At 35.0% G+C, this 27,653-nt stretch overlaps 1 protein-coding gene across 3 annotated transcripts in view; it reads right to left on the bottom strand.

Moving 5' to 3' along the window:
* Positions 1 to 884: 884 nt before the first annotated feature.
* LOC100262186 (probable sodium/metabolite cotransporter BASS4, chloroplastic) overlaps positions 885 to 27,653 on the bottom strand; it is a 50,246-nt gene continuing 23,477 nt past the window's right edge. Inside the window, exons 9-14 of one of the 3 annotated variants that reach the window (XM_019220703.2) lie at positions 8,168 to 8,189; positions 7,693 to 7,760; positions 3,150 to 3,235; positions 1,832 to 1,958; positions 1,361 to 1,478; positions 885 to 1,250 (exon numbers count right to left, since the gene is read on the bottom strand). In XM_019220703.2, the coding sequence (XP_019076248.1) occupies positions 1,407 to 1,478; positions 1,832 to 1,958; positions 3,150 to 3,235; positions 7,693 to 7,760; positions 8,168 to 8,189 (375 nt within the window). In that variant the 3' untranslated portion in view covers positions 885 to 1,250; positions 1,361 to 1,406. The remainder of the gene's footprint in view (positions 1,251 to 1,360; positions 1,479 to 1,831; positions 1,959 to 3,149; positions 3,236 to 7,692; positions 7,761 to 8,167; positions 8,190 to 27,653) is intronic. The other 2 variants (XM_010653601.3, XR_009465915.1) reach the window with 2 other exon arrangements.

Here is a 27,653-nt window from a genome sequence, read left to right as displayed (position 1 = left end):
GAACAGGGTTTTGGGTCACTAATTGTACCATCTTTTACGCTCCTAGACATCATGATAAAATAAAAACTGATTTCAAGAAAGTTTTGTGGTCCTTTCTGGCCATTTTGGTCCTGTTCCTCTGGAACAACTCCATGAATTTAGTCGTTCATGGACTAATTTGTACCCGATATTGTTTTTCCCTTCAATTTTATTTTTAGGGGGCCGTGGGTTGATGTCAATACCAAAAATGCAGTTGGAGCCCAATGATAAACCCAATCTAAATTATAGAATTGCAAAACAATCAAAAGCAACCATATTGTGAGGGGAACACCATTCTTCCCTAGAAGTAAAATGAGTTGGGACTTGTTAGTACAGTTGGATTGACCACCAAATCCATTGTTCAACAGTGCTTCTACTGCTATTTCTTGAAGGCATACTAACCATAAAGAAGCATTTGTTAAGACATTTGCATTTGATTATTTGAGGCCTTACCCCCCTTGCTTTATCCAGTCAAGTAGGTGATAGTCTAATCACAAAAGGCTATGTATGGTTCCTAGAATGTGTTTAAATTCTACGACAAGAGATACGAAAGAAAATCAAATATAATTAAAATTAGATAGAAATTTATGTATTTTTAAATAATTTAATTTTTATATAAAAGAGCTAAAGTTAAATGAGTTTAGGATAATATATAAAAATAATTTAAAGACTTCAAATCTATCTTTTATTTTTTATTTTTTTGACTTTATTTTTCATGCATTTTTCCTTTCTATTTCCTTTCCTTCATATTTTCCAGCAAATTTTTTTAAGAACAAAACATAACCAAAGGAATATTACGATATTCTTATTGCATGGCTTTCAAATATCACGAATTCACATCTTGTGCAGTCTAAATGGAAAGTGTATAGATAAAAAGGTTATTTTTCAAATGAAACAATCATCTTACATGAAGTCAACATGTTCAAACCTGGGTTGCAATATACCTTGCCAAACGATTAACCCGATCTCTAAGATAAAATCCTTGGGCTATGCTAAGAAGAACTAGCAAGCAAATGTGATGGTTTGGCCCAAATCAACCAGAAAAGACAAGATTACATGCAGTACTTGGCAATTACACAGGCTTTGAAGCTAGTAAATGGAATAGGAAGAAAAGAATTTACTCTTAGAGATATTTGTTAATTGATGTGGATCATGTTTCATGATTTCCTTATCTTGCTTGATGATCGATCTTTTTGAAGCCAAAAGTTAACTAGAAATGAGTCGATGATAATCTGCACCAGCAATTTAGTGTAAGCTTCTTCAAGGATAGAGTTGGTGAAACCAAGAAAATATATATATATATATAACTTGCAAATAGAAAATAAAAAACAAAGTCAGAAACCTGGTTAATATGTGCTGCAACACAAGGAAGAACAAGCAACCCAGATTCACCAAGTGCACCACCAAGCTGCTCCACGACTGCTACTACAATAAGCAGTGCTTTCTAAGACACAGGCAAACTTATTAAGTGATTTTCATACCACAAAAAAAGAAAAAAAAAACACATCATTAATACAAATGCAAAAATGGAGTTTAAAGCTAAAAATGCCAACCCCATGATACTTGCAACAATCCATTTTTCTTAAAAGATAATGAGCCACAAAATCTCAAGATGGAAGCTATCTTATATACCATATGGTTAAGATGGCTGAGTGAACAGACTAACGTAGCATAAATGGATTGTCAGTGTATACTAGTATTAGCAAAATGGTGCATGTGGTGAAATCTTCATCTTCTGATAACCAGAAAAAACAATAACATGTGAGCTGATGTGCAGAGATCATTCACAAGAATCAGAATTGCATATGCTAACCTGACTTGAAACTACTAAGAGGGCTCGAGCATTCTCCTTTTTCCCAAAAACTGATTCCCTACCAAAGATAGCTGACAAAGACTGTAATGCAATGGCGTTAAAACCTAATAAGATGATATGCCCGAGTCTGCAAACAAATGAAAATAATCTTTTTGTTAGTTGACAAGATTAAATTGAAGAAAAAGTTCTGCAATTGCATTCTGACCCTGATAAATGGTTATTTCATGGTGAAGATTAGGGTAGAGGCCCGGGTCATGCCTTCACCCTAGATTAAACCTTGAATAGGGAGTCAAGCAAAAAATCCACCTCAAAGGGTCTGCCCTTTTTGGGAAGATTCATTTCTCATCATCTGCAATATTTCAAGGATTCTCATCTTGTTATTTCCTTGGCCATTTTACCTATTAACTAGGGTGTTTTGGTCAACTTGAAGTTTCAAATTATGGAATAGAGTCTACTGGATTCTCATGCACGTATGCTGAGGACCACATGATACAGTGAAATGAAAGGAACCAACAAAGACACAAAGGTAAACTCAGTAAAAATACTAATTTAATCTCTTACTTCTGAAAGGTGCAGGGTAAGCCTAAGGCACAAAGGTTTTCTAAGGCCTAGGCATAAGTAGCAATCCGAGTTGTGTGCTATAACAAAATGATGTGAAACCTAAGGTGCATGAACAATTTTAGGAACTATTGTAGAAATTAGAAGAAATTATAAGCACTTTTGGGTCACAACATGATATCACAAGAGACAAGTCAACAACCATTTTTCATTGAAATCCTCGTCCCCCAGAAAAAATTAAGAAATTAAAAATCAAATAATAGCTAATAAAGAGTACCAACAGGGTGCTGCCACAGGGGATGGAGTTGACGGGATTGTTTGAGGGGCGTCCATTGGGTTTTAAGTTGAAAAGACAGAAGCAAATTGACATTGTTTTCCCCTGTTCATTTTTAGAAAGGATCAAACTGATGTTTTTCCCCTAGAAAAAAAGGATGAGGTACACATTCGGCAAGCTTGAACCTCTCTCCAACAAGGTGCACACCTTGCACTTAAGGTGCCACCCAGCTTAAGGGCCTTCTCCTGAGCCCAGGCAACATGCCACAACTGGGTTTCACTATGCTTCAGGCCTAGGCGCACTGAGGCATGCCTTTTAACAACCATGTTTAAGCAATCATGAATGTCAAAAATAGAGTTATAAAAGTGGCATGCATGCATGATATAACATTTATGCATATATTGCTTCAATTTCCTTTATATGAAACAAGATAGAAATAGAATTTAAAATGATGCCATAAGGACTTGGAAATAAATGAATACTCACATTCCCATTCCAATAGCTTCAAGAAATACCACTGGGTTAACCATTAAGAGCAAGGCTCCTGATTTACTCACTTGCATCCATGGTGTCTGTATCAAGTGGGAAAGGAGAACACGTTACCCAAAAAAGTAAAATTAAAAATTGCAAAGAAAAAAGAAGAAAACCTTAGAAAGGGTATAGTAACACACGTAATCCAAGGCTACAAAAAAACTTCTATACTGAAAGGTTCATTAAGAAATTTGTTAGGCACATTTTATAATATACATATGCACCAAAGATGGTTAATTTACCTATAGAAGAAAACATTAGATAAGAAATCCAAAGAAAGCAACTTCTTTAAAAAAGGGTAAAAATTATAAACAAGCTAATGCAACAACCTATGAACCTCAATAGTTTACACCAATGTTATAAGAATCAGATTGGACTGGGTGTTTATACTAGCTAAACCTTTAATAGCTCAAGCTGATGCTAATGTTATGTGTTAGAGTGCATGATATACATTGTAAGTTCAAATCTTACAAGCTTAAATTTTTAGGAAAATTGGTTGTTCAACAAGGCATAAGAGCTTGGTTTGTTAGGAGGTCATGTGTTCGAACCTCACCACAAGTTTATTTCCTCAATTTATTAAGCCCAAAAGACACTACTCTATTTCCCTAATTTATTAAGCATATGTACAAGTCAAAGGAGGCTAAACGTGAGGGAGGGTGTTAGAGTGCCTGATATGTATTGTGAGCTCAAATCCTATAAGTTGAAGCTTTTTGAAAAATTGGTTGTTCAACTCTATGCTTTTTCATAAAGAAAATGATAGGAAAACTTTGTCCATTATGATGCATTTAGGAGAGTAATAAAATTGTTAACAAGGTTTAATGCCTATAATCATTCCATGGGAAGTAGTAAATCTTTGATGTGTTGAAGTTGCTTTATAGTTACGTTAATGTTTGGGGGACTAAATAAAATGGTAACTAAATGGAGTTGCTGCAATTATTTACTGTGAAAGAATGTAACTAGGAATTATTATAGTTGTATAATTTTGTAATTAAGGAGAGAATCAGGACAATCCCATAATCAAGGGTTACTGTGAAAGAATGTAATAGTTGAAGTTGCATTATAGTTAGGTTAATGTTTGGGGCACTAAATAAAATGGTAACTAAATTGGAGTTGCTGCAATTATTTACTGTGAAAGAATGTGATTAGGAAATATTATAGTTGTATAACTTTGAAATTAAAGAGAGAATCAGGACAATCTTGTAATCGAAGGGATCTAGTATAATTAGGTTAGGAAAGTTTCTATTTTTTGTGCTAAGAATATTTTCATAAATATGTGGGTTTGTATAGGTTGAAATTAAGGAAGAAATTTATTCTTTTACCTTCCAATTCTTCATATTCTACATAGTATCAAAGCCCTAGGCTCATAAATCTAGAAATCAACAAGGAATCTTTTTTCGGCCTTCATTGTTGAGTTCAAAGTTGTGTTGACCTTCATTTTTGACCTTTAAAGGTTTCCTTTTTGTTTGAATCGCACCCCTACTGCAACAGAAAGTGTGTTGTTGCGAACACAGAGATTGTGTAAATGCCTCTGCTTTGTCTCTGCCTCACACCCCTCTACTTCATTGTTGCGAACACGGGTTTTCTTTAGTGTCACTACCCTTGTTTTTGCCTCACCTTCCATCATGCCACTAAGGCTGCATTGCCACCTTTGTGCCATCACAACAAACGCATCTTGAACAGCCTTAGCCTCATAATGCCATCCGTGTGACTGTTGCTGCAAATACAGATTGTGGACCCATCATCCTTGCATCATCGATACAACCCAAGATTGAGACCTTAGAATCTCTAACAAAGATCACGACTACCATTGATTGCTATCAACTAACACAACCCAGCGTATTATTTAACCCTTCAGGTTTGTTTTTATATTAACCCTTCAAGTTTGTTGTTTTATATTAACCCTTCAGGTTTGCTTTTATATTTTTTTTTTTAAAAAGGAAAAAATTATATATATATATATATATATATAATATGTCAGAGGTATCAGAAACTAACGCTATTACCCCTTAATTTTAGGGAGTGCTAACCAGTCACAACATGGGGGAATATCAGAATATTCAAGCGACATACAAGCTTAATAGGAAGAATTATTTAAAATGGTCACAACTTGTTTGTACCTTTTTGAAGGGAAAAGGGAGATTAAGTCATCTTTTAGGAACTGGACCAAGGAGAGAAGACCCTTGGTTCGATGCTTGGGGTGAGCAAGACTCGATGATTATGATATGGCTGTGGAACTCAATAACGCCTGAAATTAGTGACACATGTATGTTCCTAACAAGCACTGAAAATATTTGGGATGTAGTTCACTAGACATACTCGAAGGCACTAGATGCAGTCCAAGTGTACGAAATAAAAGTTAAAAGCAAAGTGACAAAATAGTCACATAATATGTCAATATGCTGAAAAATTTATGGCAAAAACTTGATCACTATCTATGCATTGAGACAAGATGTCTTGAGGATGCAACAATCCTAAAGAATTTTATTGAAAATAATCAAGTATATGATTTTTTAGTTGGTCTCAATGCTAAGTTTGACCAAGTTAAAGTTCAAATACTTAACAAAAAGCTCTTGACCTTAAATGAGACTCGACTTTAAATGAGACTATCTCTATTATCCGAGTAGAAGAAAGCAAGAAGAGTGTCATGCTTGAACCTCAAAATTTGGAAGGCTTGGCTATGGTTGCCAACAAGGAGAGTGATTAGAAGGCAATGAGAGTGATCAAAAGGGTTGATTGGTCAAGGGCTCCAAACTATGATAATAGGGATAACATATGATGCACTTACTACCAGAAGGCAAGACATATAAGGGAGCAATGTTGGAAATTGCATGACAAGCCATTCACATCTAGCAAAGAGTGGGGTTACAATGGAGGTCAGCAAACGGATAATGGGCAAGCACACTTGTCTTCTATTCAACTAGTTTAAGAAAGATCCCTGGAACAAAGTGGATTCAATCAAAAGGAGATTGAAAAATTGAGAAATTTGTTGGGAACTATTGAGAAACTTTCAAGTACTTGCTTGTTGGTTTCTTATTTCCATTTGATTAAAAGTTTCAAATGAAACCTTTGCTAATTCATGGGTTACAGATTTAGGTGCCACAAATCACATGACTCATTCATCACACCAATTTAACAACTATAACCCTTGTTTGAGCTATGGGAAAATAGCCACAACTGATGATTCACTAACCACCGTTGCAGGTGTAGGAGATGTCCAAATTAGTCCTACATTCACACTTAGAAATGTGCTTCATGTTCCAAAGTTGTCTACTAATTCTTAGCAATTTTATAGCAAGGCAATTATTTTTTCTTAGCATAGAGGAGTCCGATATATATCTTGCACTGATTCATTCATAAATTTACAAATATTTTTTTCACCATTAGCATCTCTTCTCCTAATCATACTAAGGTTAAGAAATAACACAAAATAACAAGGGTTAAAAAGGTCATATTCAAGAAAAATTGTATGTAATTGATGCATAAAAATGGAATATGAATCCTGATGCCCCCTGAAACAAGTTGCAAAATTCGTGTTGCCTGATGAAATTATAATTAATCCAAAGTATTTTAATTTCTAGGTTCTCAGAAAGGAAAAAAGAAACCGTTCTTAAAGCTCAACAATCACCTTGCGTCCATAAAACATATTTAATCTATTATTAAGCATATGAAACTAGGCCAAGAAACACTTGAAAAAAAAAAAAAAGGTAATTTGGAGTCATTAGTGTAACTCAACTCCTTTGCAGAGATGCCTAGATAGAAAGGTCCATGCATATGCTTCTACATGTAGAACTAATAGCCTAAAAATGAATGAGGAACGGTTTTTATTCTAGTTTAAATGGAATTTACCATCCTAAAGAAGAAAAATATAGAATTTAATAAACTTTTTAAAAGCACAATTTTAATTAGTTTTGATGTAGGATAATTTAAGCATTAGATGAGAAGAGAAGAAATAAGATGAGGAGAAAAAAAAGAAATTAAATGAGAAAATATAAAAAAGAAATAAGGAGAAAGAGAGAAAGAGAGAGATAAGATATAGACTTTCTGAATATTTCTCAAATAATAATAATTCCCCCATTTATTGTTATAGTCAGCCCTATTTATAAGCAATTCAAGAAACCCCAATAGAAATAAAACAATAGTTGTAAAGGAAATAAAATGATAATCCTAGTTGAAATATTAAGATAAAGTGATAACAATTGGAGCTAAATAGAAAACATAATTTTAATAAGAATAGGAGCCCCTCTTATTCTCTATCAGTTTTCTGCCATGATATGCATGGAAGGGGGATAGGCTCCCCAAGGGTGTAAAATATGATATTGCAATATTTGTTCTATATTGCTTATTTTAATCAGCCCAATCTCTTTTAGAGGATGGGAACAACTTTACTTCAATTCAGTTTAAAAAAAAAGAGAGAAGAAAAAAGAAAGATGATTTAGTATCTACAAGATATCTTCAAATAATATAACTAGAGAACACAAAAAAATCAGAGACTACTTACAAGGCTAAGGAGAATTGTACTGGCTATTGAAAAAATTCTACGATTCTGATCAACATATGTGGCCAAACCTATAACAATGAGTCAAATTTTAAGGAGAAATACTGTAAGAACATATATTCAAGGAGCATTAAGAAATAAAAATCATATAATTGGTTTTTCTTTTTCCCTTTTTATGTATATTTTCTCTTTAAAATTGTATCATTTCATATGCAATTCGTTATATATTTAAAACTGGATTGCCTTTTAACATGATTGACATGTCCTGCATCCATTATTTGATCAAGCATTTAGATGGATTACTGCTGCAGTTACTTCTTGAGTTCAAAATCTACCAATTGATATGATTGCCTGTTTGTTTCACAGAACAAATGACTGTTTTTCTTCACTAAAACCACAAGATATATGCATTCATCAAAAGTATAATATTGAAATTTATGTCATTTATGTAAGCAATGAAGCTTAAGATAGAAATTACCTTGGAAGCAACTTCGTAATACCTGTTAATGAAAGAGTACGTAAAAGTCATGCTAACTGAAAAAACAAGGCACCAGAAAACTGATGAAGCAGGAATATCCACATAACATTTCATAAACAATTAAATGATACCCCAATCCAATTTTTGTCTTTTCAAAAAGCTTCTCTAAGGTGTTGAATGTGCACTGATAAAGCAAAAATAGCACTGAAAAAATACGTGTACTATATACAATTCCACTGTCACTGCTAACCATACAGTGGTCATGCTGCACAGTCAAATGGTGACAAATAAAGGCAGGTAGATTCTTGATGTTTCCCTTGCTTATTTATTTTGTTAGTTTGTAAGATCCTTGTGATTTTGAACACAACGAATGGTCTTTCACCTTTCTTATGGTGATCTATCAGAAAGTAGTGATGATGTTAGAAGCACCCTTCAGCACACACATTTGCAGCAACACATACACTTGTACTTGATAAATTGTTGAATTACATTTTTCATATATCTCAAGGGTATTTATATAGGATACACAAGGCTATTTTAGGATAGCCAACTGTACAAAATAATAAACAACTGTATACAAAATAATATACAATTATATAAATCACAGTTATATAATCAACCAATCAACTGATCTGCCAACTATAAATTATAGAATATACGCTAACTCTCCCCTCAATTTGGTGCATGGTTATTGCACATGTGCTCAACTTGGATAATGATGCATAGAATGGACCACTAGTAACAACATGGGTCATCATATCTGCCAGCTGATCTGCACTCTTGATTAAGTAACCTTTATCATGCCAGAATCTAGGTTATCTTTGATGTAGTTCCTATCAAGTTCAGTATGCTTAGTTTGGTTGTGTTGTACCAAATTATTTGCAATCTCAATAGCTGCTTGTTATCATAAAAGAGCACTACAAGTTTCTTAGGACCGAACCCAAGCTTTCTTAAGAGAATTCTTAGCCAAGTAAGTTTCATAGTTGCATGATGGAACGCACGATATTCAACTTCTGCACTTGAGACCACATTTTGTTTCTTACTCCTCCAACAAATGACACATACCTTGAAGTAGACTTTCTATCCAATCTGGATCCAACAAAGTCAGAATCTATGTAATCATCAATATCTAGATGTCCATGTTTGGAGAACATAATACCTTTGCCTAGGGAGGACTTTAGATAGGCTAGGATACGATTCACTACATTCATGTGTCAGTCACTTGGATTATGCATGAATTGACTTACAACATTAACTACATATGACAAGTCACATTTAATGTGGGTCAAATAGATCAATTTCCCCACAAATCTTTGATATCTCTCTTTATTCTCATGAATTTGATCAAGATATATGGAAAGACCATGATTTATCTCAATGGGAGTATCTACAAGTTCGCAAGTGGAGTTACCATTTGTAGCCAAGTGATTTAATGTATACTTTCATTGTGAGAGAAAAAGTCCTCACTCGGACTAAGACACCTCAATGCTCAAGAAGTATTTTAGAGCACCCAAGTCCTTTATTTCAAATTCCTTATCCAAATAGCTCTGAAGCTTCTTTATTTTTCTAGAGTTACTACCTATAACAATCATGTCATCAATATAAACAATAAGGAGAGAGTAATGTCATCACCATCTCTCTTATAGAACAGAGTGTGATATGACATAACTTGTTTAAAACCAAACTCCTTCATCAAGTAGCTTAACTAGCCAAACCATGCCCTTGGCGACTATTTCAACCTATATAGAGTCTTTTTTAGTTTGCATCTTTTGCCTCATTTTGGTGTAAACCCTAAAGGTGGATCCATGTACAACTCCTCTAATAGATCACCATGGAGAAATACATTCTTCACATCAAACTGTCATAATGGCCAATCTAGATTAACCACAAGAGAGTGTATGACTGTAATAGTGTTCATCCTAGCCATAAGGGAAAAGGTCTTTTAATAGTCAATTCCATAAGTCTAGGTGTATCCTTTGGCAACTAGTATAGCTTTGTACCTATCAATTGCCCCATCTGACTTGTACCTTACTGAAATCACCCACTTACACCCCACGGTCTTCTTACCCTAAGGGAGCTAAACCATTTCCTAAGTGGACTTCTTCTAGAGAGCCTTCATTTCTTCTACCATAGTAGGCTTCTACTTAGGACTTCAAGACCTTCCCGAAAATGGCTAGAAATACACATAGAATACAACTGAAGAGTAAAAGCAAGGCGAGTCTTAGATAAACGATGATAAAAGACAAAATCAGAAATGGGATATACAACATTAGAGGATGATTTTGAGAAACCCAACCTATCAAGTTTTTTTACGATCATGAAGAAGATATCTCCTACCTTGATCATCAACTTGTGGATTCAAAGCAATAGTTTCAGAAGTCAAGGGTGAAAGAACATGTACCTTAGGATTAGTCTCAGAAGAGTCATCCGATAGCATGGTAGTATCATTAAGAGGAGTACTAGAGCCTAGAGGGGGTATGACATTAACATCTTTGTTCTTCCTTGTATAACCTTGTTGGAACAATCTGGCTGGTCTTTCACCCTTTCTTTCCTTAGATTCAAATTCAATCATCATAGGTTTGGGAACATCTAAAGACTCCCCCTTGCCCAAATTAGTTGAATCCTCCCTCTAACCTAAAATTCATAACCTCTTCTCTTCTAACCATAACTTTTCCCCTTCCTCACTATTGACCTCCCTTATAAAAGGAACTAGAGACACATTCCTAAAAAAATAAAACCCGTTCACAGAATTAAACATCCTTGGAGACATAGTATTTTCCTATAGGATGATGAAAACATTTATGGTGCTTTTAGGAATTAGAGTAACAAAGAAAGACACATTTAAGAGCACAAGGATCAAACTTATCCCTTTGATGAGAGTGCATATGAGCATAAAATACATGACCAAAAACTTTAGGACAAAGATTCAAAGTAGAAGGAATAGGGTGAAACAATGATAACATTCGCAAAGGAGCTTGATGATCAATGACACAATTAGGCATTTAGTTGATGAGAAAGACAACCATAACAGCCACAACCCAGAAATGTTTTAGAACACACATAGCAAAGCATAAAGCCCAAGTCACCCCTAGATTGTGGTGGTTTTTACACTTTGCTTTGTTGTTCTATTGTGGCATGTATATACACGATGTTTGGTGGAGGATTCCATTTTCTTTGAATAAATCAGTAAGGGACTAATTCACAAACTCACGACCATTGTTAGAGTGAAAGACCTTAACTTGAGTATTAAATTGTGTGGCAATCATTTTGGAAAATTAAGGAATAAAATGTAGAACATCATTTCAAAACTTAAGCAAATATGAGTAGCTCTCCCTAGTACAGTCATTAATTAAAGACACAAAGTATTTATGACCCAAAGCAGGAGTAGAAAAAGGACCCCAAAGATCTATCAAAACACAGGTAAAAGGAATGGGACTTTTATTGAAACTTATTTTGAAAGGTACACAATGATTTTTAGCATAAATGCATTGTTCACACCTTAAACTAGAAACTAAAATATTTTGAAACAACTAAGAAATAAACATTCCAAATAAGAAAAAGATGAGTAACCTATTTGAAAATGCCATAAAAGAATCTCCTTTCTATTAGGCGTCTTTCTTTCTAGTTGAAAAACACAATCACATTCAAATTGTGATTCCCTTGTCCTCTCCAAGTAGTAAAGAAGAATATTAGAGAGACTAAGCGCAAGTAAGACAGAGGATATGGTGAGTGTAGGAGAAAGTGAGACATTCCCGACTCCTGAAATCAGCATAGGAGTCCCATTAGCAACTTGAACAAACTTAATAGGTGAAGGCATTAAGTAATAAAGAATTACTAGTCATATAATTAGTGGCCTCTAAATCAATAACCCAAGTGTTAGAGGTAGTAGAAATAAAGGTCAAACCAAGATAACCTTCTTAAGATGACAATCAAGAAATTTGAGAAGTAGAAGTTGGAGGAGTAGCGTTGATAAAGGTAACCTAAGCTGATTTCTTGTCCTACCTTTTAGCTTATATTAGCTTGTACCACTCCGGATAACCATGCTTCTTCTAGCAAACATCTACCGTATGTTTTGCGTTATTACAATAAGTGTAGAAGCAAGAAAAAGAGCTAGTAGAAGGAGTAAAAGATGTTGGTCGTGTAATTCTTATGGACAATCATTATAGAAGCCTCAGAGTGATCTTCTGTTCCCATGGTGACCTGCCTCTGTGCTTCATGACGAACTAGTGAATAGGCTTCCTATAGACTTGGTAAAGGAGAGGTGGCCAAAACATGACTGCTAACTTGATCAAAACTGTGATTAAGACCTGCAAGAAATATATAAACTCGATACTCAGCACGATGCTTCCTTTGTTTCTCAATATCAGTTACATGTCATATCATTGGGCCTACGATGATAAAGCTCCATGAACATTGAGTTTAACGCATTATAGTATTCTACAAGGAGGCAATCACCTTGGCATGATTGAAAGGATTTCTTCATCAGTTCATATACTGGAGAAGAGTCAAAGACATCAAGATAGCTCCTCTTGACTGCATCTTAAACCTTCTTAGTCGTTCCATACTATACAAAGTGTGACATCAACTTGTCAATCATGGAATTGATGAGCCAAGACTTGACAAGAGTGTCTTAAGCCTCCCATTCATCATAGTTTGGATCATCCTTTGTGGGTGCAACCTTCCTTCCTATTATATAACCCTTCTTCTTTCTGCCAACAATATGCATCTCCAAAATTTGAGACCAAACACGATAATTAACACTATCGAAATAGAAATTGTTGGACAAACAGACTCATGAATGGTCACCATGGATGACTTTTTGCTATTAGAAATATTTGCATCTGTTTTTGCAGACATGATATGGCAATGAAGAGGGTGGACAAAAAAAATGGAAGAAGCATCGGTTAGGTAGCAATGGAAATTCTCAACTCCTACTATGACTCATTCACTACTCTTTGCTCTAGCAGAAACTTCAAACTACTTTGGTCCGTTCGCATAATAAAGTGGCGACCAAATAAATAGCGACTCCACTTCTAAATTGCTAAGACAATAGCTATTAACTCCCTTTCATATATGGACTTTTGTCATTCCCTTGTTGAGAGGACTTGGCTAAAATAAGCCACTGGTTTTTTATCTTGCATCAAAACAACACCCAAACCATACCCTGAGGCATCCATTTCCACAATGAAGAGTTGGCTGAAATCTAGCAAAGCCAAAACAAGAATTGTTGTCATGGCTGTTTTCAGCTTTTGGAAGGCAACCTCAGCCTCTGGGTTCCAATTAAAAACATCATTTTTGAGTTGTTGAGTGAGAGGCCAAGAAATAGCTCCATATCCATTGACAAATCAACGGTGGTACCTAGTCAATCCAAGAAATCCTCGAAATTCTTTAAGGGATTTGGGTATGGGCCACTCTACCATGGCCGAAATCTTATTGGGGTCAATCGTAACCCCCTTGGTAGAAACCAAATGACCCAAGTATTCTAGCTATGGTTTAGCAAAAAGACACTTCTTTTTATTTGCGTGCAGCTAGTGGTTATCCAGAATGGACAACACACTTTGCAAATGATTACAGTGCTCCTTCAAGTCCTTGCTGTAAACCAATATGTCATCAAAAAATACAAGTACGAATTTCTAGAGATGTGGCTGAAATATATGGTTCATTAACGATTGGAAGGTCGCTGGTGCATTAATTAGCCCAAAAGGCATCACCAAGAACTTGTAGTGACCATCGTGGGTGTGAAATTCCGTTTTGAGGATATCTTGTTGTCAAACTCGAATCTGGTGGTAGCCTGATTTAAGGTCTAGTTTGGAAAAAATAGTCGTGCCATGAAGTTTTTTGAGTAATTCATTGATCATCGGAATGGGGAATCGATCCGGAATTGTAACTTTGTTGAGAGTACAATAATTTACACAAAATCTCCATCCTCCATTTTTTTTTAATAACCAACAACATTAGACTAGAAAAAGGACTTAAGTGAGGCCGAACAATTCCTATCTCAAGCATTTCTTGCACCAATCTTTCTATTTCTATCTTTAGAACATGTGGATACTGGTAGGGACGGACGCTAATTAGAGATGCTCCCAGAATCAATTAGATGGCATGGTTAATATCACGACTTGGTGGTAACTCTGTTATTGGCCCAAAACCTCGCTGATGTTGAGCTAGCACTTCTTGGATTGTTTTTGGGACCTCCTATACTTCTTCACTTGAAGTTAAACTAGTGGAAATCTAATAGAGTTCCACCCACAACCCTTGGCTACGATGTTGTAATGCTCTAGCCATTGCCTTAAGAGATACCTTTGTTCGACTAAGCCTCAGGTCTCTTTGTAACAATATCACTACCTTCCCTATTTTGATCTTTATTGTTAGCATATTCCAATTTACCTCTACATCTCCTAAAGTCCCCAACCAAGGCATTCCCAAAATTACATCAGTGCTGCCTAATTCGAGTGGAACAAAATCTTCCACTACAATGAGCCCCTGCATTGAAATACAAACTCCCTTACAAATGCTCTTCCCTTTCATAGATATCCCAATTCCCATCACCACCCCGTAACTGGTTGTTGTAGTCAATGGGAGTGCTAATCGTTGAACCAAATCAAGGAATAAAAAATCGTGGGTAACCCCATAGTCCACAAGGATGATTACCTCATTCGACCCAATCGTCCCCTTGATCTTCATAGTCCTCGACGTAGTTAACCCGACCATAGAATTTAGAGATAATTCCACAGCATCTTTCAGCTCAGTGAGTGGAGTTGCTCCGCTATCAAACTGATTATCCTCCTCATTTTCGTGCACCGGCAAAACCCTTAATTCCTTTTTACAACGATGGCCAGGTGAGAACTCCTTATCACACTTAAAACAAAGCCCCTTCTCTCTATGGGTTTAGAACTTCGATTTCATCAGTCTCTTCATTGGAATCTCACTCGTTGGTTCATCATCTTCTCGCTAACAACCACTGCCCTAGTCTGAAAATTTTCCCCAATCTTCCAATCCCCCCAATTAGCAGTAGACAATAATTTGGTGTTTTTTGGGTCCCTTTGTTCACAGGTCGCCCGTAGTGTTAAATTTCCGTCTTTGACCCGTTGGGCCATTTCCATCAAGTGGCCTAACCTATATGGTTGTAGAAGGCATATCTCAACCCGAATCTCAGGGAGCAACCCATTCATAAGTGTGCTCTCCATTACCTTCTCAGAAATCCCTTTCAAGGGATGAAAGGGAGCAACTAGAATCTCGAACTCCCACTGGTAAGCTGCCACTGTCCTTTCTAATGCACTATAAGAAATTGCTCACAAAGGCTCCCTTCTTGATTTGGACGAAAGCGAAGCAACAACCACCTCTTCAAATTTTCCTAACTCCCAAATGACTCTCTCAAATTTAATCTACTGGTACCAAGAAAGTGCATCCCCATCTAAACTCATTGTGGTGACAACTAATTTTTCCTCTCTATGAGTACGTTAATTGCAAAGTATCGATCGGCTCAGAAGATCTAGCCATTCGAGTTTTCTCCTGTAAATACGGGCATTTCCAAGCATCGTTCGCCACGTTATTCCCCGTTTCCGCCTTGCCTCGACTCATCCATCTTTGTCCAACCCCCACTGGATTCCCCAACTCTAGGGATTCATTTTGCATGGTCTTCTCATTGAGTAGCAGTCATTGTGATAAGCCTAGATGACAACACTGCCATCGCCTTCTGTGTCTCTTCTAGTGACTGCAGAACTCGCGTTATATTCTAGGCAAGGTCCATCACTATCTTTTCCATTTCTGATAAGTGTTGCATCTCCTCTCTAGAGAATCCACATGGCTATCATTCTTCTTCTGAGCCATCTGGATCGATGCTCTGATACCAAATTGATAGGTATCTAATGAAGGAAAAATTTATTAGTGATATTATTGAATTTCAAGAATTTCAAGAACAAGGCCAAACTAATACAAGATAGCTATTCAAAAGGCTATCACTCTCCCCATAAACTCCTAGAACAGCCAGTTGTCCTAACCAATTACATATTTTCCTATTTAAGCTATTCTAGCCTATACCAAAACTGTTACACAGCCTGTACAAGGACTGTTACAACTAACTGCCAATTTGCAGTACATTTCTCCTCTTTTCTAGAATACAGATAACGTATAAGAGGCCTATCATGGATTTACTCAAGGAGACAGGCTTATTGGGTCTTATTAGGTTGTAGAGTTGTCGAGACTCCTATTGACTCTAACTTAAAATTGCAAACAGTTCAGGCCGAGGATGTTGTTGATAGAGACAACTTTCAATGTCTGATGGGGAGATTAATTTATCTCTCCCACACACGTCTGGATATAGCATTTGCAGTGAGCATGGTTAGTCAGTTCATGCACTCACCAAGACATGAACACTTCAATGTTGTTTATAGGACCCTTAGATACCTAAAAGGAACTCTAAGAAAACGAGGTCTCTTATTTGAAGACATAGATCATTTGAGAGTTGAAGTTTACACAGATGTTGATTAGGCTAGGAGTGTAATGGATAGGAGATCTACTTCTAGGCATTGCACCTTTGTGGGAGGAAACTTAGTTACATGGCGGAGTAAAAAACATAATGTAGTTGCTAGGAGTAATGCAGAAGCAAAGCTTAGAGCAGTTGCTCATGGTGTATGTGAGATTCTTTGGATCAAAAGACTACTTGAAGAACTTAGGGTAACTAGTAGTCTTCCTATAATTGCAATTGTTGCATTATTGTACTTACTAAGGTAGCAATTGAAATTGCTCACAATCCTATCTTACATGATAGAACAAAGCATGTTGAGGTTGACAAACATCTTTTTAACGAGAAATTGGAGGAAGGACTCATTTGTATGCCATACATTCCTACTGATGAACAAGTGGTTGATAAACTTACTAAAGGACTACCAAAGAAGCAATTTGATAAGTTAGTGAGCAAGTTGGCAATGGAAGACATTTTCAAGCCAACTTGAGGGGGGGTGTTGGAAATCTCGGAAGGTTATTGCTAACCAAGATTCTAGTAGCTATAAATATCCTAGGTGTTAACTGTAGGTGTAGTTGCAAATATCCGAGGTGCTAACTATAGGTACTAGCTGTAAATATCCTAGGTGCTAGTTGTAAATATTATCCTAGAAATCTGCTAGTGGTTATTTCCTAAGAATTGTAGAAGTAATTTCCTTATTTATTCTTTTGTAATCTACTTATATAATGTATTCTTGTATGTGAATTTAAAAAAATATCAATAAACTAATTTCTCGATTAGCCTAAACAAGGTTCTTTACTACTCTATATAGAGCCATACTCTCCATTAAATCCTTGGCAATCAAGTGATTTCTTGTTGCTCCTACCCATGTCTCTTTTGTTTGCCTATTGTCTTTTTCTTCTCCATCTCTGTCATGTGATTTCTCATTGCTCCTACCCATGTCTCTTTTCCTGGTCTATTGTCCTTTTCTCCCCCCTCCCCTCCCTCTCTTTCTTTCTTTTATTCATAGGCTATGCACCCAACAAAGGACACAAAGTTACACTCCATTATCTAAATCCAAGCTTAAATTAAAAGAAAAATAGAAACAAAAATAACCACAACAATAATTAACTAATGCCCATGTTATCTATAATTTATAAGGAAGAACACAAATATAATTGCCTAATTGGACCACAAAAATAAGGTTCTTGTTAAGCTATTAATTTTCCTAAAAGCATTAGTTGTAAGATATGGGCTCACAATGTATACCACACTAACACTTCGCCTCACATGTGACCCATACCTGCATGTGAGAAATAAAACAAATCTCAACAACAACATAAAAATAGATGGGACAATGTAGGAAAGACTCAACAAGAGACCTCTAGTTAACCATAACTCCTTTGGTTTTTAATAGGCAAAGATTGTATCTATTCAAAATGCTTAGCAAGAGAGAACACACAAAAGTATACACGATTGATACAAAGATACTAAAAGGCCATAGAAAGTGAAAAGAAAGACAAAAAAAAAAAAAACTCACTCCCTATTAGAGTTCAACCTATCAATGAAGTCCACCATAAACATTGAGTAATCACCTATGTACACTCTAACCACCTTACCCCAAGAAGTTATAGATAAAGGATTGTTTTGATTGCTTGATTCATGTTTTCGATATTTTCAAAAGCTCTCCTATTCCTTTCCTTCCATATGGTCAAAAATAAAAGCAAATGAGTCATTTTCCAAGATTTCTTCCTCTTTTTCCTTACAAACGATCCCACCAAAAGGACTTTTCTAATTAGGGTGAGCATTACCCAGTTTATTCCAAATAGTGCATAAATGAGTTGTCACAAGATGACTATCTTTGCATAATAGAGAAGGATGTAACGACTATTTTTTCTTCCTTTTTGCAAAGATAACATCTATTTGGCAACTACCATCCTCTCTTTTTCCTTACAAACGATCCCACCAAAAGGACTTTTCTAATTAGGGTAAGCATTACCCAGTTTATTCCAAATAGTGCATAAATGAGTTGTCACAAGATGACTATCTTTGCATAATAGAGAAGGATGTAACGACTATTTCTTCTTCCTTTTTGCAAAGATAACATCTATTTGGCAACTACCATCCCCTCCTTTTGAGTTGGTCCAACATTAAGATTCTTCTCCATATTGCTTCTTAAAAAAAAGAGTTCTTTCCTTTAATGGAGCTCAAGAATTCCACACCATGCTCAAAAAGAAAACCTCTATTCTTCCATTAGACAAAGAGAAGTAGATAAATTGAGAAATTGCCAACTCTTCAAACTCAACTATAATGTATTGTCCTCTACTTCCCTGCTAATAGTCTAAATTTGCCGTATCTTAAAGAAAGCCTCTACTTGCTTAAGCTCCCAGTCATGGATGTCTCTTAAGAAGTATGGATTCTAGCAACCCCCCTTCCCCTTCCTACTCCCACATCTTAGCTACAAGCATCTTTTATAGAGACTATAGAAAGTAACTCTAGAAAGACTTACCTTGTGAATAATTGCCACACCACCTATACTTTAAAATCTTTACCCTTTATTTATCACCCATCTTAAAACCCATTTCACCACTAGTAACCTACATGCATTTCAAATTGCCTTCCACAAACTGATCCCTTAACCTTCTTTTACTCCTCTTGATCACCATCCCACTACTTTCTCCCCATGTTCCCCTAAAATCACCCACTTTCATAGTGAATCCCTCTTTATGGTGAATCTCCAACACCATTTGTTTAGTACGCCTTATTTAGAATGTAAAGTTTTTTTATACATAGGCTCACCTTTCTCTTATTCCTACAAATTGTTGACAAATTCACAAAGTGTGGTTTATTCTTAAGGGCACCTCCCCTTGTAAAGGTAATCCCTTTGAAACTTTTCTAGCTCACTTTTTTAGAGATGACAAATACACATGAAGTATATTGGTAGACTTAAAAAAGTACTTTCTATCAAAGTTCCTTCTTTTGATAGGTATTGTCTCTTCCATGTAGCAAGCCATTTTTAAATCTTTTCTCCACCACATCTTAACACTAAGGCAATCTAAACTTTACACCAAGGAATGCCTAAATAAATATTGGGGAAACCTACCAGATAACCCAAAATAGTAGCCAATTAGCTCCCCCTCTTCTCTAAACCCTCTAATGGGATTAATTTGTTTTTTGCTAAATTGAATTTTAAGCCCAAGCTTGCTCTAATCCACATGAAACAACTCAAGTATTCCAATTAATCCTAACTAGCATCACAAAGGATAAAAGTATCATCGACAAACAAGAAATAGGAAATCATTTTTTTTTTTTTTTGACAGGTAAGATCATAAAGTATATATAGAAAAAAAGGGGATGCCAAAATATACAAGAAGTCTTCATTCCCATAGATCTCTTCCACTACCTTTGAAACCCATGATGAAGCCCCCTTCTCTTGCCTTATTCAAAATATTGAAGAGACCCTTCATAGCCAAGATAAAAAGGTATGGGAAAAGAGGGTCACCTTGTCTCAAACCCTTAGAACTTTGGAAACAACAAGATAAAAAGGTATGGGAAAAGAAGGGTCACCTTGTCACAAACCCTTAGAACTTTGGAAATAACAAGATGAGGCCTCATTAACCAAGTTAGAGAAGCGAGTTGTAGTGATGCACCATTTAATCCATCTAATTCACTAGGAACTAAATTCCATTTTCTCTAAAAACTACCATTGAAAAATAAATCCCAATTGACATGGTCATATACCTATTCAATATCCAACTTACAAAGAACCTTCCTAATAGAACTGTTCAACATTGAGTCAATGGATTCATTCTTTATAAGCAAGGATGAAAATATATATATCAATTTTTACAAATATGTTGGTAGTTAGATTTTATGGATATTTTGGGAAATATTGGTGGAAAGTTTAAAAAATTTGATAGGATAGAAATTGATCAAAACCATAGTTGTTAACTCGTAAAATGTATCGTGTATCATATTGTATCACGTATCACAAGTTTTTTTATATAGCGAAAAATAAATAGAAAAAATATGTATATGGGTATAAATCTATTGGAAGTATGAGGTATAGAGTAATCTATAATAAGTTTTATGTAAGATAGTAGGATCTAAAGAATTAAACTATATCATTTCATAAGAAAATATTAAATGCTAAGATTTTGACAAGTTCAAATTAACAAAATATGACTTTAATATATAGATTCATCACATAATCCATAAAAAAAGAAATAAGAAAAAATTAATATATAAAGTAAAAATTTCTATTCACTAATTACTATCATTTTTTGTTGTTTAACATTCAAACCATTCAAATGAAAATTCTTCAATATTCATTGTAAAAACAAAATTACTTAACTTCTAATATAGCATTTAACAACAAGAATGTAGTTTTTGTATAAGATTATTTTACCTATTTCTCCTTTTTATTATCAATTTTTATGCTTTGAGTATATTTTAAACAATTAATATAATTTGATTTTTTTTTAAAAAAATTATAAAAAATATTTGATGATGTATGTATTATTGTATTATAATATCACATATCGTATCGTGTATCATATATATATAATGAGATACACTTTAAAATAAGATACGGATTGTGAAACATATCGATTTCCAAAAAAAATTTATCATATTGTGTATTGTAAGTTTCTAATAACTATGATAAAAACTTGTAAAAATATTGGGAAAAATCTAAAAAATGATAGAAAAATAATAATACATATATTGAAGTTGTTTTAACAAAGAAATTGATATATGTATGATATAATGTGCGAAATTTGATAATAATACCTTATACACTAACATTAATCTACATTAGGCATTTGATTTCATTAAGTTTCATATAAATAATTCATACATATTACATTGTAATGGTTCCTTTTAGTACCAAAATGAAGACTAATGTGATTTGTGATACTTTTGGATTAAGAAATTTCTTCTTGATGGAAACAAAGTTGGTACAAAGATATGATAAAGAAGCAACAATATATATATATATATATATATATATATATATATATTAAATTTGTTTGGTAAAAAAAATCAGAAAGTTTATCGATCTAGTTTAAGTAACACCTAGAGGGGGTTGAATAGGCGTTTGGACCTTTTAAGCCCAAAAATTAATATCTTCAATTATCAATATTTTTTTAATTAAGGGAAACTTGAAGAACAATCAACGCAAGAGTGACAAAAAATTTTATATAAAAAACCACTCACACAACATGAAGATGTAAAAACCATGAGGTTAGAGAGCTCTAATCACCAATCCATAATTTGAAAATACAATACACAGTTTTACTTTAGCGAGAGCTATCCTTAAGTTTTATTCCCCAACACCTACACTGCACTTCACGTTCTCAATGCAATGCCACACGTACTCTTAATGGATCTTACCTCAGGCTTGAGGGGATGCGAATCACCTTCTCGACCCAAAGAATGTGAAGACAAACGTCTTGAGAGTTTGGAGCTCGAAAAAAACTAATTAGGTTCTTCCAATATTCACATCTAAAGCTCAAAACCAATTTAGGCAAGATATTTATAGGATAGAAAATACCTAGTGGACTCAAATTAAATTTTCAAAAATAAATTCAATTACAAGTGTAAAACAAATCTAATTATAATTGTAAAATTAATCTAGCTACAATTGTAAAATTAATCCAATGGCACAAATTTGGAACTCTACCACAAGCGCTTAAGCACCCTTAAAAGTTTTTTAAATCATTTTTAAAAACATTTTTGCTCAATTTAAAAAACTTTTAGTCCACCACTAGCCATATATAAATTCTATTAATCTTTCTTGGTGGCTCAAAAAATGCTATGGGAAGCACTAGCCACCCCCTCAATATCTGCATATTTTGATAACATTTTTCCATTCAACCTAATTTTTGCCAAATTATTTCTTCTCCTACAAGCATTAACCATCTTATGGAAGAATTTTGTATTTTCATCTCCTTTTAGCAATAATTCCCTTGATTTTTGCCTCTAGGAAACTTCTTCTATAGCTACCCACTTATTAAACTTAGACACTGCCTCCTCCGAGCTTTGATCTCATCCACTAAAAAAGCAACTTCCCATCCTAGAAGGCAATTTGATTTAGAGCTGCAATTTTATAGAAGCAACATTCCCAAATACCCTATTTGTTCCAAATCCTTTGATTTTTTTTCAACTTCTTTAGTTTAATTGCTAAGATGTGGCAAGGTGACCCCTTGACATTGTAGCCTAGTGACTAATTACTACTTAATCTTTGAACCCTTCCACTTTTAACCACATATTTCAAACCTAAAAGGTGTTTTGCCCCTTCTTTTTTTTTTTTTTATCAGAAAAGAGGAAAAATATATTAAAAGAAAAAAATAAACAAGAGAAAGAAGAAAAGAAACAAGAGAAAAATATATTACTGACTTGTTTTGCCCCTTCTTATCGCTCCACCATCTAGTAAGGATATTGATTGGATACCGACCTTAATGGAATGTTTCGATTGAATCCACTAAAAAGATTTTTTCACTCCCTAAAAAAAAAGAAAAACAAAAACAAAAGAAAAATGATCCAGACTTGAAGTAGCCTGATTATTCAGACCCCCGTTTCAAGTAAATAGGCCACCAAGGGAGGTTCCTCAATTGAAGTTCATCTAAGATCCCCAAAAAGTGCCTAATTCCTAATGAGAGCATCCTTTCCACAAGAAATCTAATGACTTTGAAATCTCCTCTTCTATACCAAGATTCATTCAAAAGGCCTCTTATAGCACCTAACTCTGCCCAAAAATCCTCTCTCTTCCCACATTAGATAGGCACATACACCCTTGCGAACATTGAGGCAAAATTCTCACAACTTCTAAAAGGACAAGAGATTGAGAACTCCCTTTTTTCCATATTAATTCATTCCAACACACTATTATCCTTAAAGACCAAAATTCCCTCTGCCAGGCCCTAGCCTCCACAATTCTCCACTTCAAAAACCTACCCACACCTAGACTCCTCACCACTTGCACCATCTGCTGAACCTTTGTTTCTTGTAAACATACAAGGTTAACCATTTGAGATTTGATAAGGGATTTTATTATTTTCCACTTTTTCGCCTAATTGATCCCTCTAAAATTCCAAGATAAAGTTCATAACTCAGATGGCATATTATGATACCAACTTTTCTAAAAGCTTAAATTATTATAATATGAGCCCACAACGTATATCAGCTAATAGTCTTTAATAAACCGCATATTGGCTAGTACTCTTATATAAACCATTTTCACTTCCAAATTCATATTTCACACCCTCAAAAATCTTGTTATCGTGCTCTTTCAAAACATTTCAGAACAGTCATAACAGAATCAATCTACATGTCTTATGCTGAGTACCCACAAAAACTGTGCCAGCCCAGCAGCATCTCTTTAACCTAACGTGGGAGAGCCCATGACACATCCACTAGAGAAAATATCAAAACCCATAGCTCAGAAACACACTCACAATGGATGACAACATTATTTACAGAATCAAAATCATGTTTACAAAGATAACACATGTCAGCCAACTTTCATCCTCTTCTATTGATATGATCCATGATGAGAATTTTTTCCATGCTGCCTCCCAAGCAAAAAAAAACCAACACTCAAAGTGCCTTAGAATTCCTAAGCAACTTAGATGGGAAGGTGACTGCATCTCCAAAATTCAAAGACCCATAATAGGATATGACTGAAAAATAAACCTTTTCTAATGTTATTCCATATCAGCCTCTCTGTTAACCCAATGGAGACAGACTGGTACTAAGTACATACAAAAAAGAGACCACTACAGCCAGTTCCCAATCCAGAAAATTCCTTTTGAACCTTGGATTCCAATAGTCCCATCCCAGCAATCTGACAACTGAGCATCTTTATGAACAGAATTGTTGAATAACCTAGGAAACCCATCTTGTAATGGACCTCCTCCACACTAAGAGTCATGCCAAAACTTGACCCATTGACTATTTCCTGCTGAAAAATGCATTCTCCAAAAGAAATCATCCCTGCCCATCAGAAGGCTCAAGCAAAAAGCATCTCTACCTTCTATAAACCACCAGCACCTTGGTGACCCTTTCCCCCATTTCACCAAATTTCCGTACAATTACCTTTCTCAAAAAGCTATTGCACTCCTTGGTGACCCTAATCTCCAAAGCCATTTCACCAAATCTCCAAAGCCATTTACCAAGTCACGGTTTTTTTTAGGGACCCTAATCTCTTAATGTTCCAACCTCAACAAGTCTATCAAAACAAACAGTAGGCCACCTAACTAAATGAATCTTTTTGTCTTTTGACACTTTGAACTTGAATCAAATCACTCCTCCTTACTGATGCATTTTATAGGTCTTCGTGGGAGTTGATCAAACCATTTTAAATGACTTTCCTCTATACTGTTTCTAGTTGGTTCTCCCTCTACCTTCTTATGAATGCACCCATTTTCTTATCCTACCATTCCTTCTCTTGCTACTGACAGATTATAACATCCTCTCCTACTTGAAAATAATTTATGTTTTCGTTTTGTACCTATTTGAGATCAATTTTGACCATGCTGAGACATTTATGGTCTACATGTGTATATGATCAAACAATATTAAGAGGCTTCCCCTTATAATTTTCTATCGGTCTTCATGGCGCATGATCTAACCATTTATAGCTCTTCTTATGGATGCAGGGATCATCCTTCTTGTATTTGAAAATAATTAATCCAAGATAATGAAAACGGTTGCATCTTTGTATCTATTCGCTATCAGTTTTGACCATTTTGATGCATTTATAGGTTTTCCTGGTACATGATCAAACCATTTCAAATGACATTTCCTGTAATATTTTTATTTAGTGCCACCTCTACCTTCCTATGATGTACCCATTCCTTATCCTATCATTTCATTTTGGCTAGACTCATTTTTATAAATATTTTGATTTTTTGACTGCCTAATCTTCTGGACCATGAAAATGTCACAGCTGCCTTATAGCAATTCCCATTTTATTTTTGTGGGGATTCTACTAAATCTTGGATGTCAAAGCATCCTTATAGAAATTGAAATGGTTGCCTTGAATCTATTTGTGGTTGATTTTGACCATACTCTCCTTTGCCACATAACTTAAAACCATGAAGAGAAATAGAATTTTTCAGAACATAATTTTAGTAAAGCTCAGAGTAGAACTGAGATTATAGTAAAAATGGACTATTCAAAGTTAGAACTTCATTAGGGTGGAACTATCAGGCAGAAAATATTGGGACAACTTTATCTTATTAATGGATAATTACAAGCCAGATTCCATGTAATTCTGTTTTAATTCAATGTGTTAAAATAGCATCATTCATCTCAAACAGATTATATTGGCACATGCAAAAATTGGTGTTCAGTATCCAATTCTACAATAAATTGACCCACGGTTGTACATGAGATAGCAATTATTGACTGGAATAACTTTTGGATCCAATCACAACATCAGTTCCACACACGTTACCAACTTAGCAAGTGTGCCTTGTGCTCCTCCTTATGGGACAAGAATAAAGAACATCATATGAGTATAATTTGCAAAATCTAAAACCAAGGATTTGAGATGAGTGACAGCAAGAATTTGGATTATTTAAAAGTTAAGATCCATACATCCTAGTAGGGAGCCTTGAAGTGTTATTCATGCATAGTTATTTGTGGGACAAATAAATAAGGCTAGGTGTATTAACAGAAAAAATTACATAAAAGTTGTATAATAAAAGGGTACATGAAAGAAGATATGAGAAAGAATAAAAGAAGATGGGCAGCAGCAAGGGGGCTAAAAGACAGAATCAGATCAAGGAACTTTAGTAAACTCTTTGCCCTGGAGCTAACCAACTGAAAACATAGGGCATAGTCATCCTGAAACCACTACTAAAGAAGCTTAATAGCTATAGAAAATTCTGCTATTTCATTCCTGTCTCCCAACACACATCCCCACCCCAACAACCACCACCACCAAGAAAAAGGCAAAACATAATTATTTCCTGCAACTTCATGCCCTTCTTAAATATGAGAACAATTTTTGTTCTTCCGATAAACCAAAACCTCTCTAACTTATTTCAGAAAGGCTACAACAGTTTCCGACTTAGAAAGGCATAAATCCACACCCTTCTTAAAAATTAGAAAACTTTTTTGTTCTTCCAATGAACCAATACTTCTTTAACTTATTCCAGAAAGCGTAGAACAGTTTCCAACTTATAATGGCATGAACTTTGAAGAAAAAGGTGAGCGACAGTCTCCTTGCCTGTTTTAGACACAATGGCACTAATTAGGGGTCTCTCCATCTTCCAGGAATAAGATGACCTGAGTATCTTATCCAAAGTCACATCCTAAATATATACCTCCTTGGTTGGAAAGGATGAACTCCAAATAACATGAACTAGGAAGTCCACTTGCCCATTGTCCTTCAAACTAAATATAGGGGCTTCACCAAGGAATAATGATCACTGAAAAGTACCCACGACTTCCTATTTCTGATATCTGACACAAATGCAGTCTCACAAATAGACAAGATGAGCTTGGCCTTCCCTTTTTTCGTGTAAGGGTCGGATGTGTGCTGATATAGTTTAAATTTTGTTGTGAGAGATAGAGAGAGTTAGTTGCAAATATTGTTTGCTCTATGTCCAATGAATCCTCATGGTTTCAAAACGTTTCAACACAATTAAGAGGATTCCATCACATATATAGTATCAAGAACTTCTTTTCCTAATCGATGTAAGACATCACAATCAACCCCTTATGCAAGCACAACATCTTAGTTGTGTCCTATGAGATTATAGGGCTAGATAAACAAACAAACACCTCTTATAGAGCTAAATAGATAAAGTCTCACACTAGGCTTGGGGATTGACTCTAATACCATCTGTAACAACCCACTCTCTCTCATTTTATATTTTGTTTGCTCCAAGCCCAATAGGCCCTCACAACTTTAAAATGTGTTTATACAGTTAAGAGGAATCCACTATATATATAGCTACCGATATGGGATATCATATAATAGAATGTTGTTCTACAACAAATTCTATCAACAACCTAGTCTTATTTTAGTCA

Source organism: Vitis vinifera, chromosome 6 (assembly GCF_030704535.1).
Source record: "Vitis vinifera cultivar Pinot Noir 40024 chromosome 6, ASM3070453v1".
NCBI lineage: Eukaryota > Viridiplantae > Streptophyta > Magnoliopsida > Vitales > Vitaceae > Vitis > Vitis vinifera.
Note: the sequence above shows the minus strand (reverse complement) of the source record. Positions and strands in the feature narration are given on the sequence as shown.